Source organism: Pan troglodytes, chromosome 9 (assembly GCF_028858775.2).
Source record: "Pan troglodytes isolate AG18354 chromosome 9, NHGRI_mPanTro3-v2.0_pri, whole genome shotgun sequence".
NCBI classification, from domain to species: Eukaryota; Metazoa; Chordata; class Mammalia; order Primates; family Hominidae; genus Pan; species Pan troglodytes.
The window spans coordinates 8,198,016-8,221,385 of NC_072407.2; the positions used below are offsets into that span (position 1 = coordinate 8,198,016).

At 44.7% G+C, this 23,370-nt stretch overlaps 1 protein-coding gene across 14 annotated transcripts in view; it reads left to right on the forward strand.

The window, feature by feature from the left end:
- STIM1 (stromal interaction molecule 1) overlaps window positions 1-23,297 on the forward strand; it is a 228,216-nt gene extending 204,919 nt beyond the window's left edge. For 2 of the 14 annotated variants that reach the window (XM_009459758.5, XM_063782662.1), the window contains 8 exons: window positions 91-268; window positions 4,573-4,750; window positions 12,277-12,444; window positions 12,975-13,075; window positions 13,356-13,591; window positions 14,766-14,858; window positions 16,570-16,636; window positions 21,373-23,297. In XM_009459758.5, the coding sequence (XP_009458033.1) occupies window positions 91-268; window positions 4,573-4,750; window positions 12,277-12,444; window positions 12,975-13,075; window positions 13,356-13,591; window positions 14,766-14,858; window positions 16,570-16,636; window positions 21,373-21,889 (1,538 nt within the window). In that variant the 3' untranslated portion in view covers window positions 21,890-23,297. Of the gene's footprint in view, window positions 1-90; window positions 269-4,572; window positions 4,751-5,328; window positions 6,171-11,104; window positions 11,218-12,276; window positions 12,445-12,974; window positions 13,076-13,355; window positions 13,592-14,765; window positions 14,859-16,569; window positions 16,955-18,794; window positions 18,832-21,372 lie in introns of those variants that run through there. The other 12 variants (XM_001160553.8, XM_054661935.2, XM_003951805.6 and 9 more) reach the window with 9 other exon arrangements.
- The last annotated feature ends 73 nt before the right edge of the window (window positions 23,298-23,370 follow it).

Sequence of the window (23,370 nt, forward strand, 5' to 3'; positions counted from 1 at the left end):
AAGGCTTCATAGAGGAGGGATGCAGTGGAGTCTGCAAGGCTAAGTGTGCAGTGGGCACCCTAACTCATCATGCCCTCCCCTCTCTGGCAGTGACTCGCCATAATCACCTCAAGGACTTCATGCTGGTGGTGTCTATCGTTATTGGTGTGGGCGGCTGCTGGTTTGCCTATATCCAGAACCGTTACTCCAAGGAGCACATGAAGAAGATGATGAAGGACTTGGAGGGGTTACACCGAGCTGAGCAGAGTCTGCATGACCTTCAGGAAAGGTAAGGCCTGCCCCTTCAGGAAAGGTGAGGCCCTGTCAGTTCTTGGGAACCTCCTATTTCCACCTGGGTGTGAGCCGCTTGGCCCCTGAGACCTTGTCAGCACGGCAGCCCAGGCTGCGTCATCCTTCCAAAACTGCACTGCAAGTTTAGGTTGCTGATATTCCAATTGCCCTGGGCAGTTATTCCTCCTGGGGAGAAACTTGTTTCTATCTTTTTTGCCTCTTAGCTTCAGAGGGAGAAATGTGTAGCTGCCAGAGGTCTTGAGCTTCCCATTGCTTGTTATGGGGTCATTCTTCCTTCTGCCTGTCTCTGGACTGCTTCTGCTAACATATAAATAGATGTAATGAACTGTTCTTTACTGTTCCCCAAAGAAACCTCAAAACCTTCCTTCTTACTGTCCTTAGTTCTTTCTTATAAGGAGTCTAAATCTCATAAACACTAACTTGCTGTATAACTTTGGATAAATTTCTTTCCCTCCCAGGACTTATTTCCTCATTGGTAATATGAAGGGATTGACCTGGGAGAATGCTAAACTCTCCTAGGAGAACACTTCCAACTCAGATGGTCTGGGATTCTGTTAAAATAAAATGTGACTTCAAAACTATGGCAGAAGATTTAACTGTGAAAAGAGAGTGCCCGTCAGTCAGTCAGTCAGTCCTGACATCTAGGAACCAGTTCTGTGATGGCAGTTATGAGAAATTCACTGGTCCTGAGGAAACAAAACTTACACACCCACAAGAAGCAGCAGTGAGAGCACACTTAATGCAGACTTAGTTCCAGACTCAGCTTATAGGATAAGAATGCTAATGTCTAGAAAGACAAAGAGGTGGATGAGTGGATGTGGGACTCTGAGGAGGTAGCCTTTAAAGATGGGTAGGGAGGTCCTGGGAGGTTGAGTGTATAGGGTGGGGTCAGATCCCTGGAACCTTAAGATGCATGTGGGGAAGTTAGTAGGATGCAGAAGGCAATAGAGAGTCAAATCAGGTTTTTTTGGTTGTTTTGTTTTTGAGAAGAGGAGAGGTCTATTCAAGACTGTCTTTTAGAAAATGATTCTGGAAGCCTAGGGACTCTAGTTGGGAAGTCTTTGCAGGAATTCATGTAAAAGGAAATGAAGTCTTGTCTTTTCATTTATTTCTATTTATTATTATTATTATTATTTTGACTCTGGGTCTTGCTCTGTTGCCCAGGCTGAAGTTCAATAGCATGAACATGGCTCACTGCAGCCTCCACCCCCTGGGCTCAAGAGATCCTCCTGCTTCAGCCTCCTGTGTAGCTGGGTGCATGCCACCATGCCTGGCTAATTTTTTTATTTTTTGTAGAGACAGGGGTCTTGCTGTGTTGCCCAGGCTTTTCCTGAACTCCTGGACTCAAGAGGTCTACCTCAGCCTCCCAAAGTGCTGGGATTACAGGCCTGAGCCACTGTGCCCAGCCATTGTGTTATTTTTAAATGGTAAACACTATTTAATTTGGAGGGATAGGGAAAAGACTTCTTGTGAGCCAGGTATTGTTAAATACTTAAATGCATTATTGCTTTTAATCACTATGGCCCTTTGAAGTAGGTACTATTAGAGTTGGGGAAATGAAGGCTCAGAGAGGGTAAGTGCTTTGTTCAGGGTCATATATCAGTAAGTAGTGAACTAGGAATTTTGACACTCCAGGGTGCTGCCTCTACTGAGGTAGCAGACTTATTGGATTTATTTCCATGGGCTGGGCTTCTAGGGAGCAAGAGGGGTCTGATCTCTAAGCTGATTCCTGGCTACTTTGCTGGGCCCCTTGTTCTTGGGCCCTTTGCCAATTAGGAGCTAACTGCTGCTGTCTGAGCAGTCCCCATACCTCATTTGTTTGAAAAACATGTACTGTTTCCATTCCAAAGGCAAAAGAATCTAGGCAGGAGACATTCCAAGTTTGGGGATAAAACTAAGCTCCCAGCACTCCCTGCTCCCTAAAGCTTCCAGAGCTAAATGACCACTGTGGCACTTAGAAAGAGACAAAGACACCCCTCCCCTTTTCCCCCTAGAGATAGGCTTGCACACATGCACACATATATCCTCCTCTGAGTGTCCAGAGCCCACATGCCACCTGGTTCCTCCTTGTATTAACAGACCTGCAATGCCAGCTTTCACAGAGCTTTATTACAGAGTTCCTGATAATTTATGTGAATAAATGTAATTCTACATATACAGTCCAGTTAGGATTTCATTGAGTTTCAAGATAATTATTTGAGGCAGGCAGGAATTTTGATTCCCAAAACAGGCAAAACTTGCTCATAGTCACACAACTGCTTAGAGCCAGGACTAATTGCAATGCTAATTGTTGTTGCCTTGGAGTGGGGCAGTGCTTAATTGTATACTTATTTGCTCATTTCTACACCCAACAATAATTATTGATCTCCATCTCTAACAGACCTTATTGGAACTATGAAAGGGGGTCAGTCTTGATTCTACTTTAAAGGAGCTCGCTATTATTATAAGGGACAGACATATCATAGTATTGGCTTTTCTCAAGAGGCTGCTTTCATAAAGGACAGTATTTCAGTGAAGAAGTGAATCCTTAATGGTGTAAATTTATATAGTTGGGTCATGGAAGAGTACAGTAAAGGAGGATATTCAGCAAGGGAAGGAGATGGCAGGAAATGGCGCCTCTGATTTGTCTTTACCTATGCATATATCGCCATCTGGTGTTCATTTTCAGGGGGTTCAACTCCCTTTCTCTTCAGGGACCAATTAGGCAGATTACAATTTGCGGGAAGCTTGCAGCCTAACATTTCCTCCTCTTACCTCCTTGCTTGTTCCGTGATGTCTTTTGAAGTCTCCGCCACTGATAGCTCTGGACTTAGAGGTTTTTTTTTTTTTTTTTTTTTACAGATTGAGTTCTGTTTGTTTCATCTACTTAATTATCTCAGTGGTCAGTGTTCTCTAGGGGTCCTTCTTGTTCTGTAGTCTATCCTTTCTTTTCTATACCTCAAGTCTAAGCTATATATCTTATCTCTTCTTCACCATCCTTTCTCCTTCCTAATCTGGTCCCCTGGTAACCTGGTGGTTTTTACTTAGAAAGGAAGACCAGACAGTAAAGTCTGTTTTCTCTTCCAAAGGGATTAGCAAACTCTCAGTCTTTGTTCTGGGTGTAGTCCAAGTCTCTCTTTCTTTCCCTGACTCCTTTCAGGCAGAGCTGATTACTCCATCTTTTGGGCGGACCCAAGATCTTATATATATATATATATATATATCTTTGTATTATAGAATTTGTCACACTGTATAGAGTTATCTGTTTACTTGTCTTTGTTGGAGTAAATCATGAGCTCCTCAGTGGCAGGGAGGGCTTTCTGATTTATCGCCATGTATTTAGGGCTTAGCACAGGGCTTGGCACTTAGTAGGCACTTGAAAGAACTTGGTGAATGAATAGATGAATGAATGAGTGTATTAACATAGATAGCCGTGTGGAGGAAAGAAGTGAAGAAGGGAGAAGGCTTGTTTAGCTGGATGGAAGGTTTTGTCGGTGAACTGAGGGAATGTGTGTGACGGTGCAAGGGTAGACTTACATTATAACTTATGCCCTTGAGATCTTATCCACTAAGGAAGATACTTAGGAAAGGAACTCAGGGCCTGGGGGCAGCAGGGGACTCTCCTGAGTCCTTTGGCGTAAATTTAATTTGTTTTGTGCTTCTGGGAACAGAAGCTCAGGAGTCCAAGAGGTCTAGCTCAATAGTTCCTTCCTCATCTTCCTTAATCCACCCCTCTGCTACCACCCCAGTCATTTCTCAGCCATTAGGTTTTCCCTGGATCTTTTTGTCAAGCTTGCAGGGTATTCTACATTCATTGAACTTTCTAGATACCACTACATAAGAGGAATAATTGTGGCATTTGAAGTCACATAGATTGGAATTCTAGCCTCAGTTCTTCCTACAAGTTGCTTTCCCTCTCTAAGACTCCGTATCTGCCTGTCCCAGGCTGATAATGATACCAATATATCATTATCTGCTGGGAGGACAAATGGGAAATACCTTGTAAACTGGTACTTGTTATGATTTTAGTATGAGATAGTTTCGAGGAGGGATTCAGATGCCTGAGAGCCTGGCTTCATAGCCTTGATTACTGGCAGCAAAATGATGGTCAGTGTGTGAATTAGGTAATGACTGTGGTTTCTATGGGCCTTGAGCTAGCTCAGAGCCAGACACACAGCAGAGCAGGGAGAATATATGCTGAGAGTTGGAGCTGTCATTTTCCTCTTTGATGCCATGACTCATGGCATGTTGGCTGGCACCCCCTTGCCTGGCCTCCTCCAGCTCCCTGCATTGCCCCCCCAGGCTGCACAAGGCCCAGGAGGAGCACCGCACAGTGGAGGTGGAGAAGGTCCATCTGGAAAAGAAGCTGCGCGATGAGATCAACCTTGCTAAGCAGGAAGCCCAGCGGCTGAAGGAGCTGCGGGAGGGTACTGAGAATGAGCGGAGCCGCCAAAAGTATGCTGAGGAGGAGTTGGAGCAGGTAGGAGAGTCCACAAATTCCTGGACACCTTGACGGGTGGGTAAAGGGCAGGGGCCCAGGGTCTGGCTAGAAAGTTTCATGTGTGAGGAATTTCAAATATGATCCAAAGACTATGTTCTAGAGTCACTGGACTCTTACCAACAATAAGAGTTCAAGTTGTAAAAAATAGTCACTATGGGCCGGGCACAGTGGCTCATGCCTGTAATTCTAGCACTTTGGGAGGCCAAGGCAGGTGGATCACCTGAGGTTAGGAGATCGAGATCAGCCTGGCCAACATGGTGAAAGCCCATCTCTATTAAAAATACAAAAAAATTAGCCGGGTGTGGTGGCGGGCACCTGTAATCCCAGCTACTTGGGAGGCTGAGGCAGGAGAATTGCCTGAACCCCGGAGGTGGAGGTTGCAGTGAGTGGAGATTGTGCCATTGCACTCCAGCCTGGGCGACAAGAGTGAATCTCTGTCTCAAAAAAAAAAACAAAAAAAGAAAGAAAGAAAAAAAGAAAATTATAAAAATAGTCACTATGATTTTCAAAGAACAGTGGATAATAGGTGATAACAGTTATTTTGTTCCTTTTTTGAGGTATTTACATAAAGTGTACAAGTCATAAGTATACAGCTGGCAAGCTTTTGCATATGCATGTACCTGTGTTACTACCACCCAGATCAAGATACAGAACCTTCTCAGCACCCCAGGAAACTCACTTTTGCTACCCCAATTAATATTTCATCCAAAAGTTAACTACTGTCACAACTTGTAAACCAGATTAGTTTTGTCTAATTTTGAACTTCATATAAATGGCATTATACAGTATATACTCTTTTGTGTTTTGTTTCTTTCACTCAACATTATGTCTATGAGAGTCATCAAAGTTGCATGTAGTGATAGTTGGTTTATTTCCATTGCTGAGTAATAATCTATTGTATGAGTATACTTTAATTTATCCACTCTTCTGTTGATAAACATTTGGGTTGTCTGCAGTTTTGTTGACTTTTATGAATAATATTGCTATGAACCTTCTTGCATATGTCTCTTGGTGGGCATAAGCCCTCATTTCTGTTGGACATATAATATTCATGTATTTAGCTTTATTAGAAACTGTCAAACAATTTTCCAAAATGATTGTACCAATCTATACTGCCACAACAATGTAAGAGAATTCTAGTTGATCCATGACCTCAGTATTTTTAGGCATTTTAATTTTAAACATTCTGGTAAATATATAGTAGTATCTTGTGATTTTAATTTTCATTTCCCTAATATTATTAAACACCTTTTTATAAATTTATTGGCCATTTGATTTGGGAATCTCTTCTCATTTTAAAAATTGGATTGTCTGTCTTTTTCTTATTGATTTGTAAGCATTATTTATGTATTTTGGATATTAGTCTTTTGTCAATATAAATACACATATATATAGAAAATATTTTTTCTCAGTCTTGACTTTTTTTTTGCTTTATTAATATTGTCTTTTGATAAACAGAAGCCCTTGATTTTAATGAAGTGTAATTTAATCAGTTTTTTAAAATGATTGATGCAGTCAGGCGCCGTGGCTCATGCCTGTAATCGCAGCATTTTGGGTGGCTGAGGTGGGCAGATTACTTGAGGTCAGAAGTTCGAGACCGGCCTGGCCAACATGGCAAAAGCCCGTCTGTACTAAAAATACAAAAATTAACTGGGTGTGGTGGCACATATCTGTAGTCCCAGCTCCTTGGGAGGCTGAGGCAGGAGGATTGCTTGAGCTTGGGAGGTGGAGGTTGCAGTGAGCCAAGATAGTGCCACTGCACTCCAGCCTGGGTGACAGAGTGAGACTCCATCTCAAAAAAAAAAAAAAAAAAAAAATTGATGCTTTTTGCTTTTTGTTTCTTGTTCAAGAAATCCTTCCCTATCCCCAAGATATTTCCCTAAATTTTCTTCTGAACCTTTATTGTTTGTCTTTTCACATTTAGGGATATTATTTCAAATTAACTTTTGTATGTGATATGAGGTAGGCTGTCAAGGATCTTTTTTTTTTTCCCCCCCAAGTAAGGTGATCATTCAGGAATCTCTTTTTTTTTTTTTTTCAGGTCAAAAAGTTTTCTAATTTTTATTGTGGTTCCTTTTTTGGGACATGGTTATCTAGTATATTGCTTGATTTTCAAACACGTGAGGACTTTTTAACTTATTTTTCTTTTGCTGATTTCTAGTTTAATTTCACTATGATCAGAGAACATATGCTGTGTGGGTGTAGTCCTTTGAAACTTGTTGAGACTTGGTTTGTATAAAAAAACAACTAAGCAATTCAGTTAAAAGGCAAAGATTGTCAGATTGGATTAATGCCAAAACTCAATTATATGCTGTTCATAAGAGACACATTTTAAATATAAGAACACAAAAAAAGGTTAAAGGAAAAGGATGAGAAAAGATATATGTTACAAAATAAAGCAGCAGAATTAAGCAGGAGTAGCTATATATTGATATAATATTTATATTAATATAAAATAGGATTTAGGTCATGAAGTATTGACCTAAAGCAGTTGCTAAGTGAAATAAAGCAAGGGTAGCTATATATTAATATAAATGTAATATTTACATTAATATAAAGTAAACTTTAGGTCAAGAAGTATTACTGGACTCCAAAATAGATATTTCATAATTATAAGTGGATGAATTCAATTTAATATATAACAGCCCTTAATTTGGATACATCTAATGATGTAGTCTAAAATATATAAAGCAAATATTGACTGAACTAAAATGATACTAGACAAATTTTATAATCAAAGTTAGAGATTTTAATATGCTTCTCTCAATAAGCCACCAACAGCATCCATAAGGATATAAAAAATTTAAAAACATGGTTAATAAATTTGAATTCCTTGACACATATAGAACACTTTGCCTAACTCTAGAATATACATTCTTTTTAGCACTTATATATCTCTTAAAATATACTTCTGCTCCATTCTCTTCTCTCCTTCTGAGAATCTAATATTTATGTTAGATCTTTTAACTGTATTCCACATGTCTCTTATGCTCAGTTCTGTTCTTTTTTCTCTCTGTGCTTTGGTTTGGTTATTTTCTATTGATCTATCTTTTAAGTTCTTTAATTCTGCATTCTACTGTAAGCATTCTGCTGTTTAACCCATCCAGTGGGTTCCTACTCTCAGACAATGTATTTTTCAATTCTAGAATATCCACTTTACTCTTTTATAGGTTCTAGTTCCCTGTCCAGAATTTCTATCTTTTATCTATTGTATCCATCTTTTCCTGTATTTCTCTTAACATAGCAATCATAATTATTTTAAAGTCCTTGTCGTATAATTCTTACATCTGGATCATTTATGGGACTGCTTATTTTTCCTCTTGATTATTAGTCATATTTTTTTGCCATTTATGTCTAATAATTTATTTTTATTACATGCTGGACAGTGTGTATAAAAAAACAATAGAGGCTCCAGATGATTTTCTCTTCCATCAGGTAGTTTTCCCCCTTTCTTTTGTGAAGTATATTAAGGAACTGATCACCTCAAGCCAATCAGAGATCAAGCTGCATTTGAACTAGGTTGCAGTTTTAGTAAAACTTGGTGTAGCTTTCATTTGTCCCAGTTTCTCAGGTATGTCCCTCCCTGACTTTTAAATGGAAAGCTGTTAAATTTCTTTCTCTTCAGCCCTGAAAGACTGTGAGAGATGCAGTTCTGCCACTTCGTAGGCTGTTTTCTTTGTGCCCCAGTGGAGATCTTCTACATGGGTCCAGCCCAATTTTCGGCTGTCACCTAAAATCATCAATGTCTCCCAGGAAGAAAATGACTGGCAATTGACAAATCATCTTAGAAAGGCTTTTTTTCTCTCTGACTTTTGGTTTATCTAGTCTAGTGGTTTTCACACTTTTTGTTCTTAGGACTCTGCTTTTTTTTTTTTTTTTTTTTTTAAGACGGAGTCTCGCTCTTGTCGCCCAGGCTGGAGTGCAATGGCACGATCTCGGCTCACTGCAACCTCCGCCTCCCAGGTTCAAGCAATTCTCCTCCTGCCTCAGCCTCCCAAGAAGCTGGGATTACAGATGCCTGCCACCACACCTGGCTAATTTTTGTATTTTTAGTAGAGAAGGAGTTTCACCGTGTTGGTCAGGCTGGTCTCGAACTCCTGACCTCAGGTGATCCACCCACCTCAGCATCCCAAAGTGCTGGGATTACAGGCGTGAGCCACCACACTTAGCGAGGACCCTTTACTCTTAAAAACTATTTAGGACCTCAAAGAACATTTTGATAGGAGGTAATACTGTTGATATTTAACCTATTAGAAATTAAAACTGAGAACATTAAAAAATATTTATTAATTCATTTAAAATAACTATATAGCCAGGTGCAGTGGCTCACGCCTCTAATCCCAGCACTTTGGGAGGCCAAAGCGGGCAGATCATGAAGTCAGGAGATCGAGATCATCCTGGCTAACACGGTGAAACCCCGTCTCTACTAAAAATACAAAAAATTAGCCGGGCGTGGTGGCGGGTGTCTGTAATCCCAGCTACTTGGGAGGCTGAGGCAGGAGAATGGCTTGAACCTGGGAGGCGGAGCTTGCAGTGAGCTGAGAGATCGTGCCACTGCACTCCAGCCTGGGTGACAGAGCAAGACTCTGGCTGGGCACGGTGGCTCATGTCTGTAAGTAATCCCAGCACTTTGGGAGGCCGAGGCGTGCAGATCACCTGAGGTCAGGAGTTCGAGACCAGGCTGGCCAACATAGTGAAACCCCGTCTCTACTAAAAATACAAGAATTAGCCAGGTGTGGTGGCAGGCACCTGTAATCACAGCTATTCGGGAGGCTCAGGCAGGAGAATCGCTTGAACCTGGGAGGCAGAGGTTGCAGTGAGCCGAGATCACATCATTGCACTCCAGCCTGGGTGACAGAGCAAGACACCATCTCAAAAAAAAATAAAATAAAAATAACTATATCAAACCCCTTAGATGTTAACACAAATAACATATTTTCTAAATTTTTCAAAATAAAAACAATTTTGAAAACACAATTTTCATAAAATGCATACAGCTTTCTCCAGATGTTGTGTTGGATCAGAATTGTTTTTCTCCCATGACCTACCATATCCTACTGGGAAGTGGAAGTCAGGTGATAACACTTTATTTAAAACATATAGATAAGTGTTTATTAACTTTGGCTGCATATTAGAATGACTTGGAGAGCCTATTTTAATGCCCAGGCAAACCCCCCCAGATAAATGAAATCACTATCTCTAGGTTGGGACCCAGGTATCTGTGTTTTTTTAAGTTCCTGGCCAGGCATGGTAGCTCACGCCTGTAATCCTTACACTTTGGGAGGCAAAGGGCGGGCAGATCGCTTGAGCCCAGGAGTTTGAAACCAGCCTGGGCAACATGGCAAAACCCCGTCTCTACCAAGAAATAAATAAATAAATAAATAAATAAATAAATAAATAAATAAATAAATACAAAAATTAGCTGGGCATGGTGGTGCACACCTGTGGTCCCAAAGCTACCCGGGAGGCTGAGGAGGGAGGATCACTTGAGCCCGGGAGGCAGAGGTTGCAGTGAGCTGAGACTGCACCACTGCACTCCAGCCTGGGCGACACAATGAGACCCTGTCTCAAAATAAAACAAAGTAAAAAAGTTCCCCATGTGTTTACAGTATGTGACAAGGTTGAGAACCACAGCCATAAAATAAAAGGACAAGAACTCTGACTTGCCCATCTCTTGTCTTCCCATCAGACATTTATTACTGTGCATGGCATGATATGTCTCTTTCTGTCTGTCTGTCTTCCATCTTCCCTATTCCTTATTTTGTAGTTATTTCTCTCTTTAACCAAACAGTTTTTTTTTTTTTTTTGAGACAGTGTCTCACTCTATTGCCCAGGCTGGAGTGTGGTAGCACGATCTTGGCTCACTGCAGTCTTGACCTCCTGGACTCAAGCAATCCTCCCACCTCAGCCTCCTGAGTAGCTGGGACCACAGGTGAACACCATCCCACCAGGCTAGTTTTACAATTTTTTGTAAGATGAGGTCTCGCTGTGTTGCTCAGGCTGCTCTCGAACTCCTGGGCTCAAGTGATCCTCCTGCTTTGGCCTTCCAAACTACTGGGATTACAGGCGTGAGCCACTGTGCCTAGCTCCCAACAGTTTTTGAGCCTTGTAGGCCTGCCCCTTTGTATGCCTCCCTGACTATCATGCTTCTATTTGCTCTCTTTTTTTCTCTTCTTCATCCATTCTTCTTAGCTTATCCCATTCCTTAAACTGCTTTTAATGTAGAACTTGATCATAAATTTTCAGACTTGGTATATTAGTCTCTAAGGTATCTAGTCTTCATTTAGAAGCTATAAAACCAGGAATGGGCTATTTTTAGTTTTTTTTTTTCAGGGAACAGAAACCAAGTGAAGATTGGCACTCTCATTGCCTCTTAAAGGAATAAAGGTGTTCTGTCCCTAGCTGAGGCCCTCCTGGCCTATCTTAGCTGTGGAGAGGACCTCAGGCTTGCTATGGGATGTTTACCTCATTGGCTGAAGCTGGGGATAATAAGACTGCTTTCAATGCGTCTTCTCTGGGATTCTGTTCAGGTAGGAGAATTGGAGATCACTTATGCTGGTAGCTTGGATGAGACAGCAAGAAACTCGGTGTACATAATGTCTGTATGTACTTTCAAGTCTTTTACACTTTAGTGCTTTGTGACTGTCTCATTGTGTGCTCCCTGCAGAGAAGTCGGTTCTTTCTACTTATGCATTGGTCCTCTCATGTCTTGGCTTCTGTTGGCAATGCCTGTGTTAGGTGTGGGCATGCTCATTATCTTCCCACCTTTTACAGAGTTCTTTTCAAAGCCCACTTGCTCTACCCCCTGAGAGAATCATAGACGCAGTCTCTGGGCTAGAGAAGACTTTGGAGAGCATTCAGGACAATGCCCTTCTGAAGTACCAATCATTTTTCAGGTCTCTCTGACATGAGCTCTTCACATAACTCCCATGACAGGGAACTCATTCTCTCCTGAGATCACCCCTTCACTGATAGTTTGGATTTGCGTGGGAGAAAGTCCTTCCTCACACTGAATTAAGAGCCGGTTTAGGAAGCACAGGGTCACACAACCAGTTAAGCGACAGACCAGGGACCAGAACCAGATTTTCAGATTCCTGACCAGTGCTTTTTCTGTCACACTGTGATGTCTTGAAGTCTAAGCACAGACCCTGACTCTCGGTAAGAAGATGATTCACTAGCTGACCTGTTCCTGAAGAGATCAGGGAAGACTGCTGGAACTTGCTGCATGACCAGGAAAGTAAGCTGATGTGATAGAAAAGAATGCCTTTGTCTGGGAACAGAAACATCTCAATTTGGGTTCTGGTTGACACTGTTGACCTTGAGTAGGTTAATTTTCTTCGCTGAGCTTGCTTTCTTCTATATAAAATACGGAAAATAATCCTTACCTTTTCTCCTTCCTGGGAGAGTTGTAAAGCAGATAAGAAGTCTGAGTTCTGAAGCATCACACAGAGATGTTGGAGAGTCTTAGTAGCAGTAAATGAACTCACATCCTTTTGGCTGCACAGGTTCGGGAGGCCTTGAGGAAAGCAGAGAAGGAGCTAGAATCTCACAGCTCATGGTATGCTCCAGAGGCCCTTCAGAAGTGGCTGCAGCTGACACATGAGGTGGAGGTGCAATATTACAACATCAAGAAGCAAAATGCTGAGAAGCAGCTGCTGGTGGCCAAGGAGGGGGTGAGAACAGCCCTTCTATTGTCCTCTTTTCTCCTTTTTGCCCTTCTCCTTTTTACCTGCATATCTTCCTCTTCTCTCCCTCTCCCTGTTCCTCCCATTGGGTGAAGAGATATCCTGGTGGTGGGTTCTGTTTCTTTCCTAATGTTCAGCTCCTGACAGTGTCCTCAGGCTTCTGGAGGAGGGAATGAGGGTGTAGGGGCATTCCTGCCTGTCTTCTGGGAAAGATGAAACAAGTGGAGGCAGGCAGAGGGAAAGCTCTGCCAGCCCCAGGCTGCCACAGGGACAGAGGTCCTCCTGGGGCAAAAGGGCTATCAAGGACCCCTTTGCTTCTCCCCTGGCTTTCTCTATTTTGTCCCCCTCCTTTTTCTTCTACCTTGCCTGCCTTTCTCTTTTTCCTCGTTCTCTTCCCTTTCCTTGTACAGCCTAAGTTGTGCTAGGAGGAGTGGGCCCCAGCCATAGGGGAAGGCCTTTCTCATTTCTTCCAATCTCGAATCCCTGCTCTTTTTGAGCTGGGGGCCTCATCTTTGCAGGCTGAGAAGATAAAAAAGAAGAGAAACACACTCTTTGGCACCTTCCACGTGGCCCACAGCTCTTCCCTGGATGATGTAGATCATAAAATTCTAACAGCTAAGTAAGTGACACCAGTTATCTACTCTGGCAATGTCCATATCATCCTCAGAATTTGAGGGCATACAGGGCCTCCAACACCAATTCCATTTCCTCATTGGTGGAGGGACAGCTCTGGTCTCCTGCCTCAGCCTTTATTTATCTCCCGCCTTGCTCTTAAGTTTGAGTTTATTGTGTGTTTTATTCACACATATTCTCAAAACTTGTTCCTCTGAGAAGAGGCTTCATTCCTATTGGGGCTCACACCAAGTCCATGCCTGCAGTTCTCTTTCCTCTGTCTTCAGGCAAGCACTGAGCGAGGTGACAGCAGCATTGCGGGAGCGCCTGCACCGCTGGCAACAGATCGAGATCCTCTGTGGCTTCCAGATTGTCAACAACCCTGGCATCCACTCACTGGTGGCTGCCCTCAACATAGACCCCAGCTGGATGGGCAGTACACGCCCCAACCCTGCTCACTTCATCATGACTGACGACGTGGATGACATGGATGAGGAGATTGTGTCTCCCTTGTCCATGCAGTGTAGGTGACCTCTTTGGGGGGATGAAGGAAGGAGCCTTTGATGTACAGGTTGAGAAGTCTGTGGCCTCTGTTGTGCTTAAACAGCAGATGGGGCAGATACCCAGGAAGATAGTTCAACTCATGACCTTGGTCAATAAAGCACAATTTACTCAGGTTATTTCTTTATAGTTGTCCTTTTGGTGTTCTTTCCTTGTTGTGTGCTCTGTGTGCCCCTTTGGGTCTATTGTGCTAAGTGTGTCTCCCTTCCTTCTTTTTCACTTTATTGTCCCTAACTAGCACTCTACCTACCTTTATAAAAAATATGTCCTTTAGTGAATTTCAATGTAAAAATGGCATTTATTCTATTTATTGAACTTATTTATTTTGATTTTTGTTCCTTATTCTTATTGCTAAAGTAGATGAATGGAATGATGTTTCTTTTTGTGTTTTTGTGAGAGGCCCTATAAAGAAATAGTCCCTTAAAGCGATATAGTCCTAAATCCTCTAAGCTGGAAAGGCATTCTTGCCCAGGAGGGATCTCCTGCACAAGCATGTCTGGCTTTCCACCTGGACTCTTGGATCCTACCCCCTCTTCCTCTGTCCTGGATCTTCCCTCTCCCTTTTCTCCCCTGCAAGTGATGAGAGTTGAGTAGAGCAGAGCCAAAAGGAACAACACTGGAATTCTTCAGTGAATGAAGGGAGTTTTCCCTTACTGGCCCACAATTGAATTTTTCTTTGGATCAGAAGCTATTTTAAGTAAGTAGAATAGCCCTTATGGTAAAGCTATTGTCCTAGGCCCATATTCTGCCAGTTCAGGGGGAGGGCAGAAGGCCGGGGCTGGGTTAGGGGCTTACTTTCAGATTCTTTAATCAGGCTGGATTCCCACTCGAGACAGAATTTATTTGTAATTTTATCAATAATACTTTGCCCCTGGCCAAGCCTCTTTGTTCTTCTAATCTGATAACTCGTTAGGCCTTTAATCAAAGGCTTAACAAGGACAGGATCACTGACAGGCAGAGCTTGATCCTGACTTGCTGATCTGAAGGCTTCTGTGTTCTCCAGGCTGGGAGGGACCTTAATTAGCTCTGAGCTACCCAATCCCTGCCCCCAGCCCTTCCTTTATTACATTGATGGCAGGCCGAAGCCCTTCATAAATCAGATTCTCTTCTCCTTTTGGCCTGGCTGTTGACCCTAGATGCTGCCTGGCTGATGGGGCGTAGGTTCAGTGACCGCTCTCTCTGCTCTACATCCGCCGGCTCGGATGATCAGTCCCTCTGGAAATACCCCGGTTTGAGGAGCCCCTTTGGGGCATTTTGTTTCTCTGACTTTTGGGACTAAATCAACACTCTTACCCGATGGGTCCCTTCTCCTGCCTGCTTCACGCCCCTGCCTGCTCCCTCTATCCCCTCAGCACTGTCCCTACTAACTACAGGGAGGGGTTCGGGGGTGAGAAGAATCAGCTTGCTTGGCAAGAGCTGAATAGAGAACACCCATGGTAGTGGAAGGCTTAGGCTTCTCCCTTTAGCGCAGCTATGCAGATAACCTGGTAGCCCTTCCTCCATCTGGGCTGGGAGGGAAAGAGGGAAGGACAAATGACCCCTTTCTTTTCTCTTTTTCATGTTTCTCCCTTTTCTTCCCAGTTTCCCCCTTCTTTCTCCCCCTTCCCCTCCCTATTCCAGACTTCCTCATCCTCTTCAGCCTCTCTTTCATACCTTGAAAGCTACCAGCATAGAAGCCCTACCTCCTGAACTCTCCATCACTATGGAATTATGCTGTCTCCCTGGTGGCCCTTCCAAGGCTTCTCTCACCCTTGTAACCTGGCCCTTTCTCTCATCTTTAGGTAGAATGCAGGGAAGCTTATCTATCAGGGTAGAGGAGAAAGAATAAAGGTCTGCACTCTCTTTTAGCTGGGAGTGAGCCCAAGGGGGGATGCACTAGCATATTCCTAAGTTACTTGGTGCCCATGTATCCCTTCACTGGGCATAGTGGCCATTATCTCCAGGACCCCGATTTGCAGCCTGATCCAAGAGCTGGTTCTTTGTTGTTTATGTGCTTATTGGAAAGCGAAAAAGAGTGAACATTCGCATAAAAAGCATCCATAGTCCCACCATATTTGAGCACCTTCTCTATCACTCTTTTCTGTGAAATTTTTTATGTGGTTAAGATAATGATAGCCACTGCCACTTATTGAATGCCATGACCTGTTTCAGGTGCCTTAAAGACATTATTGTGAAGTCGCAGAAGAACCCTGCAGGATTTTAGAAATTAGGAATTAAAATGGGGAAGTCAGCTGCTCAAGGTCACAGCTAGAAGTGAAAGTCCTGGTTTCAACCTCTAGTGTTTGGTATTCCAGAGCTCAAGGCTAGTACCTATAATTCTGTATCCTTTTTCCCCTGTGAACATTTTAATAGGCATTTTTCCATTTTCTTCAAGTCTTTTTATAAGCATCATTTTTAATAGCTCTATAGTCTCCCAGAAACTGGATATGTTATCATTTTCCCATTGTTCATTATTTATGTTTACTTTCATACAGCTATTAATAAAAAGTAAACAATTATGTTTACTTCTCATTTAATTATTAATAATGATGAACATGTTTATGTATAAGTCCTTGTCTACGCTGTGAATTATTTCCTGAGGTTGGCTTTCTGAAAAGGCTGGTTCTTAGTGCTCTCCCGGACCTTATCCCAAGCCCCTATCCTACCCTTCCTTGCTTGTGTCTACCCACTAACTGCCTTGCCACTTCCCTTTATAGTGATATTGCCCATAGGTCTCCTTCTATTGGAATTGCCACTAAAACTGACCTGGGCACTTCATCTTCAATTTCCCATCCTTTTAGGACCCCTGGTGGGAGGTTTCTGGGAGGAGGTGCCCCATTCTCCAGATTGGCATTAGAGGCCCAGGGTGGTCTCCAGCAAGCATTTATTCATGGGCACCTCCTTACCTGCCAGCCCAAAGTGGGCTGGCCCCTCCTGACACTTTATTTATTCTCCTTGCAGCCCCTAGCCTGCAGAGCAGTGTTCGGCAGCGCCTGACGGAGCCACAGCATGGCCTGGGATCTCAGAGGTTGGTAGAGGGCGAGGCTGGCCACTTCTTGACAAGCCGGGTATCTCTGCGGCGAATGCGCAGCCTTTCATCTGGACAGTCTTTCAGTTCTGAAGGCTACGGGACCAGCTCTCCATCTGCCTCTGCTGCTGCTTCTTGCTCCTCTTCCATCACCACCATCACCACTACCACCACCACCACCACCACCTTCACCACCGTCCATGTCCACCCTGTTTATTACCACCACAGCACTTCCTATTTCCTCCAGATGGAGCCCTACCCTGACACACCCCCTTCTGACAGCACCGCTGTGATGCCTGGGCATTCAGAGAGCTTGGGGTATCAGCTGTCTCTCTTTTCTTTCTTCCCTTCCTTCCCTTTCTGCTGCTTTTACCTTGGTTTCTGCCTGCCAGCTGCTGCTTGATCAACTCTGGGGGTGTGTGCAGTGGGGAATCTTCTTATCCTGTTTGTTCCCAGCTCTGGGATTCCTTTTTAAGGTCAGCCTACTTTCTCCCCTTCTGTGTTTGGGGTTTGCTGACTCTAAAAATGAGTAACGACTTTCTTCCCTCATGACCCTATAGCACTTTTGCCTAAACTATGCACTTTCACATTAGTTATCTCACTTGGGCCCTCACTTCCTTTACTCCTTCAACAAACATTTACTAATGCCTACTCTGTGCCAGGCTCTGCCGGGCATAGGGGTTCACTGGTGGTAAGATACAATCCCAGCCATCAAGAACTACAATCTTGTCTGAGAGAGATACATAAATAATTATGGAAAAACTTATTAAGTGCTATGGGGGTGTTGAGGAAGGAGTGACTAACAGTGTGTACCTGGGTGGAATGCTTCACCAAAGAGATGAATGTGTGCTAACATCCTGTGTGAAGGGAAAGGAGAAAGAGTATTCTAGGCAGAGGAAACACTGTATGCAGAGACATGGAGATTCCAGAGAATACAATATATTTGTGGTTAGAACACTGGATATGTGTTGGTGGGAAGGAGAAACAGGTGAGGCTAGAATGACGAAGGCTCCGAAAGGGAAGGGTTTTGGCCTCTACCCGTTAGGAGATGGAGAACTACAAAAGGGTTTCTAAGAGAAAGTGAATCAGTCACATTTGCATTTTAGAAATAACATTTTAGTGGCTGTGTGAAGGAAGGAAGCGGAAGACTACAGGAATTTGGAAAACATTCCAGTAGACCACTAGGGGAGGTAATGAGGACTTGGGATAAAAAGACATGATAAATTTGGTAACTGGCTACAGTGGTGAAGGAAAGGGAGGATCTAGTATGACACTCAGGTTTATAGCTTGAGTGACTGAATGGACATAACGTCCTTCATGGAATTCGGGAACCAAGATAGCGGACATAGGCTTTGGGGTTTTGGACAAGAAGAGTTTATAGGTGGGGCAGGAATTAAAATACACATTTTAAGAACAGTAAGTTAAGGTTCTAAAAGGGTAAGTAATTCCCTCCAGGTCTCACAGCTAGTTGAGAGCAGAGCACAGATTAGAACTTGGCTTTCCATTCCAGAATACTCCGTTGGATATTTTTGTCTTTTCACAAGGTCTCAAAAAGTATACTGGAAAATAATTGGTGAAAGGTTTTTCTTCCACAGCTTTGTCTGGCAGCTGCAGAGACTTTTCTTGCTAATACCCAAGATGGTAGACTAGAATCAGAGGTAGTAGCCTTGACCTTGCCTGGAACAAGCTTAGGAGACCTTCAGAAAGTCCTTCCCCTCTGGAAGTACTTCTCATCTCTGAAATGGTGACCACAGCCCAGTCCTGGTCTCTGGGCTGCAGTCTGCTTACTCTGTTGCTTTTTTTTAGTTCTGTCTCACTCTGGATACCCATTTATTCAGCTCTGCCCCTTAAGCCTCTGGATAGTTATGCTTGAGGGCTGTTCCTTTCTCTTGCACAAAGGGATTGCCCTTACTAGGATTATTACTCAGCAGAGCCACTCATATCCATTCTCATTCTCATTTTCATCCAAAAGCCTAGGAAGGGAGACTGCTCCTTCCAATACAGATGGAGAGGATCAAATTGGGTTGGGGACACTAAGGGATGCTGTGAATTCCATGCTCCAAGGTTTAAGCTGAGGGCAGTGGGGAGGAAGGGCGGAGAGGTACCTGTATCCACCTGGCCTGTTCACTACTTAATTTTCTTTTGCACCACGCACCAGAGGATCATCTCTAAAGGCAAACAGGCTCTCTAGTAAGGTCAGTAGCTTGGGATGGGAGTCCGAGGCAGCCCAGCCTTTGGGGAGGGACCTCTGGCCTGATTGTTCTCAGTGATTCAGGGAGGGAAGGTGAGCCTGCCTCACTGGGCCTTTTCCCTCCTATATCTCCCTAGGCTTCCTCCCAGGTTCTTATCTTGCTTTGGCAGTCCCAACTTTTAGTTGATGAGAGAGGCATAGAAGGACAGGAATCAGGCTGGGTCCAGTGGCTCACACCTGTAATCCTAGCACTTTGGGAGGCCGAGAGCGGAGGACTGCTTAAGCCCAGGAGTTTGAGACCAGCCTGGGAAACAAAGTGAGACCCTGTCTCTACAAAAAAAAAAAATCAAAAATTTAGTTGGGCATGGTGGCACGTGCCTGTGGTCCCAGCTACATAGGAGGATCACTCAAGCCTGGGAGGTCAAGGCTGCAGTGAGCCGAGATCGCGCCATTGCACTCCAGCCTGGGCAACAGAGCAAGACCCTGTCAATAAATAAATAAATAAAAAGATGGATAGGAATCCAGATGAAATAGGGGTCTGGTCCAGGAGAAGTGAGGCTGGGAGGGCCCTAACCTCCTGATTTCTCCTCCTTGGTGTTCGAGAGGGTAGGATCCCAGAATCTTCACTTCCTCAGCTTAGAGGACCCTTTTTCTCAGTGTGATTGCTTCCCAGAACTTCCTCGGCACCTTGCTCATTGGTTTATAATAGTGTTTCGAGAAGGCAAGATATGGAGAGGATCATCTTGGGGCTTAGAGAGACAAGGACAAGTTTAGAAGCAAGGACAGTGTCAGACATATGAAACCAAATATGAGACTGAATATTTGTAAATACTAGAATATGTGGCTAAAACAGTATTTGTAGAATGGAAACTGAGTTGGAATTGTTCTCTGCTGCCTGCTGAGTCCAGGAAGGTACTGGCCCATGGGGTGGCTACTTAGTTATTTGCTTCCAACTGAGAATTAAATCTACAATAGCTATGAGCCAACCCCCTGCTTTTGCCTGTTTCAGGGGCCTGGTACCCTTCCTAACTTCTGACCCTCAGCCTCTTTCTTCCTAGGTCCTATGGTGGTCTCCTTTTCCATTCATGACTCTTCCCCTTTGGCTAGCAGACGTTTAAACATTTCCCTTAGCTCTCTCCTCTGCTTTTGCTGAGGTTCTCAGGCCTCTAGGAAGGCAGAAGGAGGATTCAGGATTGGCAGAGAGAGCACCTCCATATCTACCTTTTTGTCTGTAGAGCAGGAGGAGTGGCATCTGGAACTGATTCATGGTCTTAGCAACCACCAGCTCCTTAAAGGGTCTCAAGTTCCTAGACTAGCCTGTGTGTGTGCATGTCCAGTGTGTGGTGGCATGTCTCCATAACTCAGCCTTGCAAAGAAGCCTCTTGCGACCGGCCCATACATAGGCCTTTCAGCTTGGCAGGCCTCATCATCTTCATTCCCACAATAATTTCTACATTTCCAAGTGCTTTGCCAGCATATTTGATCCTCCAAACAGTCTTGTAAGATAAATTGAATTGGTATTATCTTCATTGGGCCAAAGTTAAGGACTAGCAAGTTTAGATGACTTGACTTGTCCAAGATCACACAGGAGTCCAGACCTCTTCTGAACCATTGCTCTTTAAAGGCCAACATCCTGTCTTTCTATGCCTCCCTACATTCTCCGTCAGCAGAGTTCTGAAAGAGACCCCACCCTTCCTGCCGCACCACAGACTTTGGTTTGAACTCTGCAATACCTATCTATGACCTCCTTTGAATCCTATGAGATGGTTAGAAGAGGCAGCATCCTGGCCTTTTGGGGTGGGTGAAGGATTATTTGCAAGGCTGTTCTAACCTTTTCATCTCCAGCCTGGGTCAGGTCCACTGACTGCATGTGCCCTGTTCCTTGGGGCCTGGCCCAGACTGGATAATATCCTAAGGTGTGACAGGAGTAAGTGGGGGAGGAAGGCATGGAAAATGGTGACTCGGAGCAGGCTGTAGGTTCTGTGTTAGCTTGAGTCCCAGGAAATCTAGCCAGCTGTGAGAAGGCAGAGATTTTATTGAGGATGCCGCCGGTGGAATTTAAGCCTATGGTTGCACCAGTTCAGAGCCAGAGCATTCACCACTGGTGGGGCCCAGGTATTGGAAAACCATTTGCCAGACAGATGATGGTATGATGACATTTGTTTTTGTTTCTTGTCTGTTTCTTCCCTATCACTTTTCCCTTTCTTGTCTTTCTCTCTTGGCCCTTGTTTCTACCTGCTTATCCTTTTGCTTTTCTTCCTCTACAATTCTACTCTCCTTTTCCTGTCTCTTTTCCAATCTATCCTCATTCCCTCCTCCTGCCTCCTCTCTTATCCTATACTTATGGCTGCTCAACTTCTGTCTATTCCTCTTTCCTCTCTCCTTCCCACCTGCCTGTTCATCCTATTTCTCTCTCCTGCCGCTCTATCCCCATTTTCCTACCCTGTCCTTGTCTTCTCGTGTTGTCCCTCTCTCCTCTTCGCCTTTCCCCTATCACCTCATCCAATATATGTCCCTTTCTTCCTCTCTGCCCCATGTCTTGCAGGGATTTGACCCATTCCGATTCGGAGTCCTCCCTCCACATGAGTGACCGCCAGCGTGTGGCCCCCAAACCTCCTCAGATGAGCCGTGCTGCAGACGAGGCTCTCAATGCCATGACTTCCAATGGCAGCCACCGGCTGATCGAGGGGGTCCACCCAGGGTCTCTGGTGGAGAAACTGCCTGACAGCCCTGCCCTGGCCAAGAAGGCATTACTGGCGCTGAACCATGGGCTGGACAAGGCCCACAGCCTGATGGAGCTGAGCCCCTCAGCCCCACCTGGTGGCTCTCCACATTTGGATTCTTCCCGTTCTCACAGCCCCAGCTCCCCAGACCCAGACACGCCATCTCCAGTTGGGGACAGCCGAGCCCTGCAAGCCAGCCGAAACACACGCATTCCCCACCTGGCTGGCAAGAAGGCTGTGGCTGAGGAGGATAATGGCTCTATTGGCGAGGAAACAGACTCCAGCCCAGGCCGGAAGAAGTTTCCCCTCAAAATCTTTAAGAAGCCTCTTAAGAAGTAGGCAGGATGGGGTGGCGGTAAAGGGACAGCTTGTCCTTCCCTGGGTGTTCTGTCTCTCCTTCCCTCCCTTCCTTCAAGATAACTGGCCCCAAGAGTGGGGCATGGGAAGGGCTGGTCCAGGGGTCTGGGCACTGTACATACCTGCCCCCTCATCCTTGGGTCCTTCATTATTATTTATTAACTGACCACCATGGCCTGCCTGCCCTGCCTCCCTCCCAACCATGGGCTGCTGCTGTCACTCCCTCTCCACTTCAGTGCATGTCTTAGTTGCTGTTCCCTCAGCTCCCAGCTCCACCTCTGGGGTTCAGCTTCTGTCTCTGCTGTCCCAGTTTTGAGGTTTGGTTTCTTGTTTCTGTCTCTTGCTTTCAGGCTCCTCCCTCCCACCACTCCCCAACTTCCCCTAGCAGTTGCAGGGAAGATAGGACGAGTAGCTTCTGACATGTGTGCCTCAGATCTGTTCCACCCCACTCACAGTGGTTCTCTTTGCTCCAGACTGGGGCTAGGGCCTAATCTTTGGAGTTTGTTCTTTGGTATTGATGGGGGTCAGAAGGAGCCTCATCCTAGATCTCACTCAGGCCTCCAGGGATCCATGGGGGAGTGAAACCAATTCTCAGAGAACAACCCACCAGAGACTTTTAAAGAGAGGCTAGGCTTGGGGATGGGTTGGAAGAGGCCTCTGTTCATTGGAGCATGAGTGGATGCCAGAACTGTAGGTTATAAGGCAGTCACTTTTCCTCTCTACTCCCACCCACACCTGCCTCCCTCTTACCCCTGCTCCCCCACACTGCAGGAGGGTTTGTCTCTAAGAGGTGCTGCCCCAAAGCTCCCCAAGCATCAATACTCCTAGGGCTCAGGACAAGTGGCTCCCCTGGACAGGAGAGCCACAGCCATGATACAGGGCTCTTATGGAGCCCTGGAGTTGTTGGGCAAGGATGCTGTCATTTTTTGAACCAAAAGACAAACAGGTTAAAAGGAAAAAAAGTAATCTGAATTTCCCAAGTGCCTACGCTGCATATTCCCCTTGTTAGATCCCATTTTCATGTTACTTTGTAGCCTTGGCCAGAGGCTCAAAAAGTACACAACCAGTTTGGGGAAGGGGTGGCTAAGGAAGATGGTATAGGTGAAGGCGGCTGTGTGACCACTTTCCCCCACCCTTCCCACCCTCTAGACAACTCTCTCCCTTACCTGTTTTTGCTATGGCTGTAAAGGTATTTTTCCTCTGCCCCACTCCCTGCCATACCTTTATCCTGGGATCCTATTTTGGGCCTGGGGTGGGTACACCTGGGGCTGGTCTTAGGAGGGTGCCAGGCTGCAGACTGTCTTGTACTCCCTGGACACCCTCAAATGGGGTTTTCTGTGTTATTTCATAAAACTCTTTGAAGTCCAATAAAGCATGTAGGAGATTTTAACCGCTGCTGGCTTTGACTCTCATTGTGTTCTCTGTGCTGTGGCATGATGGGATAAAGAGACAATCTTTCCTTT